General features: G+C 40.8%; 1 protein-coding gene across 1 annotated transcript; it reads left to right on the top strand.

The window, feature by feature from the left end:
* Nucleotides 1-7,208: 7,208 nt before the first annotated feature.
* Nucleotides 7,209-11,287, top strand: LOC146619046 (extracellular calcium-sensing receptor-like). Its single transcript, XM_085370176.1, has 9 exons — nt 7,209-7,396; nt 7,688-7,982; nt 8,142-8,228; nt 8,457-8,726; nt 8,919-9,125; nt 9,221-9,496; nt 9,849-10,076; nt 10,166-10,289; nt 10,377-11,287. Exons 1-9 carry the CDS (start codon nt 7,287-7,289, stop codon nt 11,285-11,287), a joined length of 2,508 nt encoding a protein of 835 aa, XP_085226302.1. The 5' UTR covers nt 7,209-7,286.
* Nucleotides 11,288-11,650: the final 363 nt, after the last annotated feature.

The raw sequence follows: 11,650 nt of genomic DNA on the forward strand, positions 1-11,650 counted from the left end.
AAACGCTGTCCTCACATGGAAAACAGGAGTGACACACCTGCTGTCAGACCTGCAGGATTTATCCCTGCGCTGTTCTCATCTGTGTTATAGTGGACACAAACTATTTTTTGGAGTTGCATAAATAATTTGTGTGCCTTCTTATTTGATGCAGCACACCTGATTGTTCTGTAAATAGTTTGAAATGGTTATATAAAAAACGTCTGAGCCTTGGCTGCATTTTTAGGTAAATAGTACCATATAACTTTGTTGTTGCAAAACTTGTGCATATTTTTTTAAAATGTACAATTTCTATTTGCATTTCAAGTTATGAAAATGATTCGGTAAACATGTTTGTGGTTTTTACAGTCAAAAATATCACTTTTCTACTCGGAATTTTGTCTGAATTTAGATAAATTGTGTATGTATGTAAAGTATGTCCAAATGAGAAAATAAGAGATTGGCAAGATAAACAGTTTTTAAAGGTGAAATATAGAGGCCAAATCAAAAGTAGTCAAAAACGGCCAATTATACCCTGGACCCCAGAGGGTTAGAGGCTGAAAGCAAAGTTGTCACCAAATACTGTTTATATTTGTGTGTATTGCTGCACTTTTTTAAAGTGTTAACTTGGTGCCTTTGGGTGAAATAGTGGTAATATGAGGGACCGATCCATATGGTCACAAAGAATAGCCACTTGTTTCTGTGCTACCAAAGTTCCCCGGCTTTCATTCAAAATGTGTTTATCCTCAGCACCTACACATTAAACTACTTAAACATTATTGTAAACGACCACGGCAGACCCAGTGGCATTTTAATCATTCTTTATTAATACTTGACGGTTGCTGTCCACAATACACACAGAGCTGCAGCTCTCCCGCTGCCAACTCAATGTACCAACCACAACAACCACACACAGGACCCACTACAGTATTTAAGTAGGCGGGGCATGATTGCGGATGCCATGCAGGTGCGTCTGCCGTCACTGCACGGCACCGCAAGCCACGCCCCGCCACATACCCCCATCGCCCGACTGAGGCCGGGGAGCCATCCGGCCAAACCTACTCCCCTCCCCCCGCGAGCGGGAGAGAGACCGTTGGCATCCCCAGCTCCAGGTCCAGCGACAGGGGGGTATGAGTTCAGGTGGTCGCCCGCTCCAGCGGCGCTGGCAAAGCTGGTCCGGAGGTCAGTCGCGTGGCAGGTGGTCACGGCTCACAGGTGACTGGGCCGACCTAAGATCAATTGGTGCGCTGGCCTCTGGTGGAGATGAGGCCGGTCTGGCGAGCACGCTGCCCTCAGACTTGGCGGGGCCGTCACACAGCTAGCCCTCCAGCCGAGCAGGCTCCCTTGGCACGGGGACCTCGGACTGCTCCGCCGCCGCCGCTCCCGGCTGAAGCAGCCCCTCACGCGGCACCTCCTCCGCCGCCACTCCCGGCTCGAGCAGCTCTTCCACCTTCTCATCCTCCTCCTCACCGGGCAGGTGCGGACCCTCGCGCACCTCCTCGACCACCGGCACGCGCAGACCTTCGCGCGCCTCCTCGAACACCGGCACGCGCACTCTCCCCGCGCTGACCTCGGGCTGGGCAGGTGGGTGAGCTGGTGGTGGGCCCAGCAGTTGCTCCACATCCCTCCTCCGGGGAGCAGGAATGGGTGCAGGCCCCTCCCGGGCACAAGCCACTCCCACCCGTGGAGTGGGGATGGGTGCAGCGGCAGGCTGGTCCCTGGCTGGTCGCAACCTGGGGGCCGCCAGCTTGGCCACCATTTGCACCAGCTCCTCCCTCTGCTGGCCCAGTCCTGGGTCTGCCGTGCCTCCCTTCCCGGGTTTCGGCACCACTGTAAATGACCACGCAGACCCAGTGGCATTTTAATCATTCTTTATTAATACTTGACGGTTGCTGTCCACAATACACACAGCGCTGCAGCTCTCCCGCTGCCAGCTCAATGTACCACACGCAGGACCCACTACAGTATTTAAGTAGGCGGGGCATGATTGCGGATGCCATGCAGGTGCGTCTGCCCTCCCTGCACGGCACCACAAGCCACGCCCCGCCACAATTATAAATGGCTTCAAGCTCACACTGAGGCCTGTGGGGCACTATCAGCCACTGAGACAGTAGACACATTTATATGTGTATTTGTATATGAATATTTCATACTTTAAGGCTGCCTGTTTATTTAAGGGAGATGAATAAAATACATTAGAATTGTACATAATGGTATCACAGGTGATAAATTCAATAGATTTTAAGTAGATGCTTTTGCATTCTTAAAGTCTGTTGAATTGAACTATGTGAGGGTGTTCTTGTCTAATATTTTCATGTGTGTGTGCGTGCACGGGTATATTGGTATGGGTATATATATATATATTTGTAGGTTGTGTATCCTTGAGGTGTTAATGGGGTTATTGAAAATGTGTATATTTGCGTATGTGTGTATATACGTATGTATGGATAGATAGAAACATATATGTATATTAAATATAAAAATTAAAAAAAATTACACATAACATATAATGTAATTGCAAGGAGGTATTTCTGTAGTCTATTGATACTAGATAGTGGAAAAGGGGTGGGATTAAATAAGCTTATGCTTCTTCCTGCTCCTTTTTGAACATGAACGTTATTTGGAGTTGTGGTTGCTAGTTTTCCTTTTGTTTTGCTTTGTTCATTTGTCTCTTTTAATTCTATTTTGTTGTACTTTTTCAAGATGTTCAAAATAAAGATTCAATCAATCAATCAATCAATCGGTTCAAAGCCTCTCCCAGTCAGTGCTGTTCTCCATGCCTGGCTGATTGTACATGATGTTATTAGCACAAACACTTTAAAGGTGATCATTTAGGACTTCGGCAATAATACAGACAGCAATGTAGTTAGCAATAAAACAGTTTTATTGGGAATTAACTTAAAAAACAAACAAACAAACATCTGTCTCCAATTTCTTGTCACACAGGAAAGAAGCATCAATATCTGATGAGAAGACTTATTTATTTCTTTTTTGGTTTTTTTTCAACAGGAGAAGAATATCTCTGACAAGTTGATTTATTGTGTGTATTTCGAGTTAATACACTATGTATATAAGGCGATCGTTTCCTTTTGCAGTATTTTTATGTGGTGCGTTTTTCTATGTCTTAACAAAAGGGGAACAAATGTGTTTAAGTTTACCTAGGATGATTTAATTTTCACATTCTTACTGAGGTGATGCGAATTGAAACATGCATTCTTTTTTTTTTAGGCGGGGGGGGTGCTGGAAAAGCTTGAAAAGGCATATGAACCCTGATTAGTGAGGTGCCAATTGCCCGCTCTGCTGCCCTCACCACCCGCTGCAGTTTGCTCTTGTCCTCCGCGGTGCAGCGGTTGAACCAGAGTGTGCAGCAGTAGGTCAGAAGGCTCTCGATGGTGGAGCAGTAGAAGTTTACTAGCAGTCTCTGGGGTAACTGGGCCTGAGGCAGTTTCCTGAGAAAGTACAGCCTTTGTTGTGCTTTCCCTACCTGGTGGGAAATGTTTGTGGACCAGGTAAGGTCGGCCGAGATGTGGACTCCGAGGAACTTAAAGCTTTCTACCTCCTCCCCACCAATGTAGAGGGTAGAGTGCTCAGATTGCTTTGTTCTTCTGAAGTTGATTACCATCTCCTTGGTCTTGGCTGTGTCCAGATACAGGTTGTTGTTTTTAGACCATTGCTTCAGATGCTGAACCTCTTCTCTTTAGGCTGATTCATTGTTGTTGTCGATCAGTCATATGATGGTGATGTCAACAGCAAATTTTATAATGATGATACTGGTGTGGATTGGAGAACAGTCATGGGTGAAAAGTGAGTATAAGAGGGGACTGAGGACACACCCCTGTGGGATACCTACATTCAGAATGAAGGTGGAGGCGGTGTGTGCTCCCATTCTGAGTACAAATAGTTCTATTAAAAATACTCCAGTAAAAGCTGAAGTACTGATTCAACTTCTTAAGTAAAAGTAAAAAACCACAGGCAGTTAAATGTACTGAAAGTAAGAAAGTAAAAATTAGCTTTTTGGAGTAGGTTTCTATTTCTGTGCAAAGATAAGTGAACCTTGTGCTATATTAACATAATGATAAATTATATCAGTGATGGGGATACAAACTTTAGACTTTTCAAGACATGTTGAGGAGGTCATTTAGCCATTTAAATCAGCTGTGTTGGATCACGGACACATCTAAAACCTGCAGGACACCAGCCCTTGAGGCCGGTGTTGGACACCTCTGGTTTATGCTGTCTTTTGTCTAGATGGTACAAAGCTGGTATGAAGGTGGAATCTAAGCATCTTCAGCTAAAAATCATTAGAATCTTTGCTACACTTGATGTAACCTAACTCCCACCATGAAACCACAGCCACTGTGTGCCAGTCACACACTGTTCTTTACTTTAAACCCATCAAGGTACAACAAACTAACCAGTTTATCCTTTTATTTAGTATTTTCATCCAGCCTTTAAATAGCAGTCAGTCTACCTCAGTTTGAGTTACAAGAAGTTTGCACAATATGAAAAAACATAATGTCACATATACAGATCTGAGTGCGTGTTTAAGAATTTCCACTCTGGCCTGGACCTACGGTGTTCGCACCTCTGGGGTGGAGCTTTGGAGACCACACTTGCCTCGACCATCTGTTCCTCGTCACCGATAATCAGCAGGTGTATTTAAGATCAGCATCCCCACCAGTTCTTTGCCATTTTGTCAGGTACCTTATGGTGGTAGCAGGCCTCACAGTAATTCCTTGTTTTTGGGTTATATTTACCTTGTTCTCCTCTCGTTTCATGCAGTCATGCCATATTTCCATACCACACTTACCTTCCTTGTTCACCTCTGGACGGTGATCTCTAACTAAGGTTTTCTTCCAGTCTTGCACCACACTTCTCAGGATTTGCAACTACTCACCAACTTTGCCTGCCTGTCCTCCTATCCAATGGCTCCGCTAACAAAATGGAACTTAGGTTGGATATTGCCTTTGCCCGGACATTCATTTGGAAAGAATCCCTTTCTCTTAACTCAATCGTGTGCAAACCCAAGTAAGCCACAGTCCACACCAGTAGTGCTCTCCCTTGTTCCAAATTGCTCAGGTCAGTAATATCCCTCTCCTCTGTTTCAGTGCCTTTGTCCTCTGAGGCTTGCCATTACGCACAGACACTCCCCATGGCAGTTCCTATGCTCACTGATTCATGTCATTGTAAAGAAAAAAATGTGTAAAATCCTATTTTGCCTCCATTATTGTGTCTTGCACTTGGGTCCACACTGCAATCTGGCCACCTGGCCGTGACACAGACCAAATAACTGATTTAAAAACATGAGAACTTGCATGGATGCTTCAAATTTCCAGTTTATCAAATACCACTGAGCAGTTCTTATTTTTAAATCTAACTTCTCTTTTTCTTTCTTATCCTTTCTCTCTCTCTGAGTGAAGTTAGCTCTCTTTCTTTCCCTGTGAAATACAGCAGCTGGAATTTTAGCAACACACTGTGAGACAGACTGCACACAGTTTGTGTGTTTGCTGATGTTTGTTGTGCTGATAGAAATGCTGCATTTGAAATAACCTCCCACTTAAAAAAGTAACCCTCTTTATGCTCACTCCTCTTCAGTAGGGCTAGCTAGATGCTGAACTTGCAACTTATGGACACCTGCAGTCATTCCAGTATTGTGGCAAAAACAAACAAACAAACAGAAGAACACAGTCCCACTTTTCACAACTGACTTTGGTGCACATTATCTCTTTTTATGCAACATCCTATGGTGATAAACAATGGGAGTGCCATTCATGTTTTACTGTTTAGGCTCAGAACAGTTTGATGTATCAAGACAAAATAACTCGACTGAAATGCGTCAAATTAAAAGTAATGAGCCTTTTTTAAAAATGTAAGGATTAGAAAGTACAGACATTTGTTTAAAAATGTAAGGAGTAAAAGTAGTCAGAAAAACTACTCAAGTAAAGTACAGTGTAAAGTACCAGGACCCAACACACCATTCTTCAAGTTTTTATTGATTTTGCACACATAACTTTCAAGGTTCAGCATCCACAACAACCAACTTTTCAGCTGGCTGCACACACCTCACTATAAGAAGGAAAAACCTCATTCAATCATCTCCACCTGTCCCTCCAGCCTCCCTGGCACCGCCCCTTGAGCTCACTGCACTGACCCGTCCTTTCAGCTGAGCCAGAGACCACACCTCCGCCACATACAGATACCTGAAAACTAAGTACAGTAACAAAGTATTTGTACTTTGTTACGTCTCAAATCTGAAGGCTAGACAGGTTCAGCTGTACCCCGAGCCTATGAAATGAGCCTATGCTTTTGATAAAGCATATAGTTAGAGCTGGACCAGAAGACCCTGAATGCTCCGTTGGTTATGCTGCAATAAGTGTAGGCTGCTGGGGGATTCCCAGGATGCACTGAGTACTTCTTCTTCAGTCATCTTTTTTATTTGCTATGTGTTTATACAGCTCTCCGCTTTTAATTATTAGTTGCTATTAACTCCCTAGCTCTCTTCCACAGTGTGTCTTTGTCCAATCTTCGTCTCCCAGCCACAATCAGTCATAACAGATGGCTGCCCTTTCCCGAGCCTGGTTCTGCTGGAGGCTTTTTCATGTTAAAAGGTAGTTTTTCCTTCCCAATGTCACCAAAGCACTTGGTTATATGGGGTCATATGATTGTTGGAGTTTTTACTGTTTCCTTTGTATTATTATAAGGTCTTTACCTTACAATATAAAGCACCTTGAGATCACTGTTATGATTTGGTGGTACATAAATAAAACTGAATTAAATTGAACTGAATTGAATATAATTGAATATAATTGAATTAATAAGACCTCAATGAGACTTTCACAATGAAAATTGTTGTACATGAATTATATATGCTTTCTCAATGTACATATTGCATGGTGGTGGAACTACAAGAATATTCATTGTGCCTTTATAGCAGATGATAAATGTAAAACTTGATAGTAACAACATACAAAAGTAAACTCAGTTCTTTTGAGACCTAATTTTTTCACAGTATTGCCTAAGTCTGCCATACAAAAGCAACCTCAACTGAAAAGTATTTTAGGCCCTGCCCCTACTCTTTCAATTTCCCTAATGGGTGGTGTGAAAGAATTACCGACACTGCATGCAAATAAAAAGGAATAGCAAAGCAATAAAACCTAATCACTAGGCTCAGGAATCAGGAAGCTGTCATGTGGTCATATTTGCTAACTATTTTTTTCTTACTTATTTTGGTGTATTCCTTTTCTTCTGCTTCATGTTCTTCTCTGTTTCCCTCCTCCTGTCAGTTACTTGGAAAGTTTCATTTGAATGGGATGCACAAGACTGGAGATGTGATTTTAGGAGGACTATTTCAAGTCCACTTTTTTTCAAGCATTCAGGACCTGTCTTTTACCTCACAGTCACAGCAGTCTGTTTGCCATGGGTAAGTCTGGGATGTATATCTGGGGAACAAAAAAAAGAAGAACAAAAAACAAACAAACAGTGAAATCAATGGAAGGGAAATATGAATAATGTAATTTATATCTCTAAATTACACTAAAAAAATACTAATGTTAAAAGATGCACATATCATATTCTTTATTTATTTTTTTCATTAAATATTACTATAATTACTTCTATTAAGTTATTTAGTCAGTATTTACAGAATCTATATTTTTGTAATATGTTTTCCAAGTTTGCTATATTTTTAATAGTAATCTTTCTTGTTTCTTAGTTTTGATGTCTTAGGATTTAGGCAGGCACAAACCATGGCCTTTGCTATTGATGAGATCAACAGAAACTCCAACCTGCTACCTAATGTGACTCTGGGATACACTCTTTATGACAACTGCCTTGAACTTGGAATAGGATTCCGTGCAGCACTGTCATTAGTCAGTGGTCAAGAGGAGAAAATTATATTAAATAATAAATGTGCTGGAAATCCTCCAGTCATAGGGATTGTTGGTGATTCTTCCTCTACACGTTCTATTGCTATCTCCACTGTCTTAGGTTTGTACAGAGTGCCAATGGTAAGTTTTCTACTCATCTATGTAATAGTTCTTCTATTATTTAGATTTTATTGCAAATTTAATGTCACTTTTAAAAACACACTGCAATAACAACTGACAAAGCTAAAGAAAACAAAGGCTTTTAGTAGTTCTAAAATATTCAGTCTGTATCTTTCACAGGTGAGTTATTTTGCCACATGTTCCTGCCTGAGTGACCGTCAAAAGTATCCATCCTTCTTTAGGACGATCCCAAGTGATGCTTTCCAGGTGAAAATATATCAGAAAAATTAAAATAGAAAGACTAAAGTGATTTTCAAGAAGAAAATTCCCATTTAACAACATAATACATAACAACATAAACATATTAAAATCATATTTTGTGTATATACAGCTATATTCTGTTTTGTTCTTGTATAGAGAACATAGCTAAATTGCTGTCAGTGGTGATGACCAAATACTGATATAAGTAAATGAATTTAATATATTTTCACTTAGGTACGTGCTATTATTCAGATCCTAAAACACTTTGGCTGGACTTGGGCAGGTCTGCTGATCAGTGATGATGATTATGGACTTCACGCAGCCAGAGCCTTTCAATCTGAGCTGAGTCTGTCAGGTGAAGGTTGCCTGGCCTATGTTGAAGTTTTGCCCTGGGACAAAGACACAGATGAAATAAGGAGGATAGTGGATGTGATTAAAAAATCCACAGCTCATGTGGTCATTGTCTTTGCGCATGAGAGTCATATGATCAATCTTATGGAAGAGGTTCTGATTTTAAAACAATTTTGTTTTTACAAGTTACAAAAATCATGTATAATATCTTTGAACAAGTACAGATAAATAATCCTCTAACGCTAGTCTAGGAGATAAGCAATTACTTTACTGTCATTGTAATGACATTAATAAATCTACAACTTACAATTTCACTTTATAAATTTCTTGTAATACAAATCACAGGTAGTGGCACACAATTTAATAGGGTTGCAGTGGATTGCCAGTGAAGCCTGGACAGCAGCTGCTGTTCTACAAATACCTCAACTTATGCCATACCTGGGTGGTACACTGGGTATTGCAATTCGTCGAGGAGAAATACAAGGGCTCAGGGAATTCCTGTTACAAGTACGTCCCAATCTACCCCACAGCACTAGCTACGGAAGAAGTATGGTGAGGGAACCCTTTACTGTGTGTACTTGCAAGAATTATATATTTTCATAATATATTTTAATTATTTGTGACAAACTGTTTTAAATATATTTCAGGTTACTCAGTTTTGGGAATTTACATTTCAGTGCAGATTTGCACCACCTCCAACAGGTTGGCTGGAAGGTGGTGGAGCAATATGCACTGGAAAAGAAGATCTAGAAAATGCAGACACTGAATTCTTGGAAATTTCGAACCTCCGGCCTGAGTACAATGTGTACAAAGCTGTTTATGCTCTGGCGTATTCCCTTGATGATATGCTACAGTGCAAGCCAGGAAGAGGGTCTTTCAGTGGGGACAGCTGTGCCACTCTGCAGTCACTGGAGCCTTGGCAGGTGTGATATCAGTTTACACTCCACCGATGACCTAATTCTTTTACTCTATAATTACTTTCAGAACAGAATTTTACACTGCAGGATTCAGTACAATGCCATGAGAAAAACTCTGCATGAAAATAGCTAAATGAATTTTCTGTACTCAGGACTGAAAGTAATGTTTAATGTCTTTAATTAATTAATAATAATAATTAACATATATAAATATACAAAATTTTTAGTGAAGTGACTTGTTTGATTTCGAGTCAGAATGTAATGAGTTCATATATACAAGTATAATAGATCTTATTTGATTATTAAGTAGCAGTTCCACACAAAATTAATGAATTTAATATACATTCCTTTGTAACAGCTTGTTTATCACTTGGAAAGGGTGAACTTCACCACTTCATTTGGTGATCAAGTGTCATTTGATGAGAATGGCGATGCATTACCAATTTACGATGTGATGAACTGGTTGTGGCTCCCTGATGGAAGCACTGAAGTTCAGAATGTGGGTGAGGTTAAGAGGTCAACTTTCAAAGGTGAAGAACTCATACTTGATGAAGACAAAATATTCTGGAATTTTGAATCCAAAAAGGTTATATATAGTTTTTGTAGACTTATACTGTACATGTGACAAAAGTAAAATAACATTGTAAGATGTAAGATGTAATTTTTTTCATGTAGCCACCTCGATCAGTATGTAGTGAGAACTGTCCTCCTGGTGCCCACATGGTGAGAAGGAAGGGGGAACCCGAATGCTGCTTTGACTGCATCCCTTGTTCTGAGGGAAAAATCACTAACACGAGCGGTACGTTTTATTCTTTCTGCATGATATATTTAATTTCATTATTATGAAAAATAATATGCATTTCATCAATGTTCCCTTTTGTATCAGACTCCTTGGAGTGTACCAGTTGTCCAGAGGATTTTTGGTCAAACCCCAACCGTGACCACTGTATTCCAAAGCAGACAGAATTTCTCTCCTACCATGAGCCTCTGGGTATTTGCTTGACAGCAACCTCATTACTGGGCACATTTGTATGTGCTGTTGTTCTAGGGATCTTCATCTACCATCGCAGAACACCCATAGTGCGTGCCAACAATTCAGAACTTAGTTTCCAGCTATTGCTGTCACTTAAAATGTGTTTCCTGTGTTCACTGCTGTTCATTGGACGACCCAGGCTTTGGACATGCCAACTTAGACATGCAGCATTTGGGATCAGCTTTGTGCTGTGTGTCTCATGCATCCTGGTGAAAACCATGGTTGTTCTGGCTGTGTTCAAAGCCTCCAAGCCAGGAGGGGGAACCAGTCTGAAGTGGTTTGGTGCTATGCAGCAGAGAGGAACAGTTCTGTTTCTTACATCTATTCAGGCAGCCATTTGCACTACCTGGCTTGTCTCTTCCTCTCCAGCTCCACATAAAAATACCCAATACCACAATGATAAGATAGTGTATGAGTGTGCAGTTGGGTCCACTGTTGGTTTTGCAGTGTTATTGGGTTATATTGGCATGCTGGCCTTCCTCAGTTTTCTAATTGCATTCCTGGTAAGGAATCTCCCCGACAGTTTTAATGAGGCCAAGCTCATCACATTCAGCATGCTGATCTTCTGTGCTGTGTGGGTGGCCTTTGTTCCTGCTTATATCAGCTCACCAGGAAAACTTGCAGATGCAGTGGAGGTATTTGCCATCTTGGCTTCAAGTTTTGGACTCTTGATCACACTGTTTGGACCCAAATGTTACATAATCCTGTTGAGACCAGAGATGAACACAAAGAAAGCTGTTATGGGTCGTGGCGTTGAGTCATAAACAGTTCACTAATTTCAAAAGAAAGAAAAGAGAAAAAATTCTCTCTCCAGTTTTTCTCCAGACAGAAAAAAAATGTGTATTTAAATCAATTTTATATTTCTTTTAAATCTTGGCGCTGGTGTCACATGATTGCAAATGCACAAATACTGTGATTCATTCTACTTTCATTTATTTTTTTTAGATGCAGCTAAAGTACACACTAATCTTACTCCTAATATGTAATTACCTACTCGTTGATGCTTACTCGTGAAATTTAACCCCAATTGAAACATACAGATTGTTGATTTTTTTTGTTTATTTAATTTAAAAAAGAATTGTTCCCATGAATCTACATTGAGTAGTGTTCAATTACATCATCCAAAC

The sequence above is a fragment of the Diplotaxodon limnothrissa genome, linkage group LG14 (assembly GCF_057381915.1).
Source record: "Diplotaxodon limnothrissa isolate DT_005_m linkage group LG14, D_limnothrissa_male_GT1.1, whole genome shotgun sequence".
In the NCBI taxonomy this organism is placed as follows: domain Eukaryota; kingdom Metazoa; phylum Chordata; class Actinopteri; order Cichliformes; family Cichlidae; genus Diplotaxodon; species Diplotaxodon limnothrissa.

Coding starts and splice junctions, on each gene's coding strand:
- LOC146619046 (XM_085370176.1), top strand. CDS start 7,287: ATGCACAAGACTGGAGATGTGATTTTAGGAGGACTATTTCAAGTCCAC. Junction 8,229..8,456: donor TCCCAAGTGATGCTTTCCAG/GTGAAAATATAT, acceptor ATTTTCACTTAG/GTACGTGCTATTATTCAGAT. Junction 10,077..10,165: donor GGAATTTTGAATCCAAAAAG/GTTATATATAGT, acceptor TTTTTCATGTAG/CCACCTCGATCAGTATGTAG.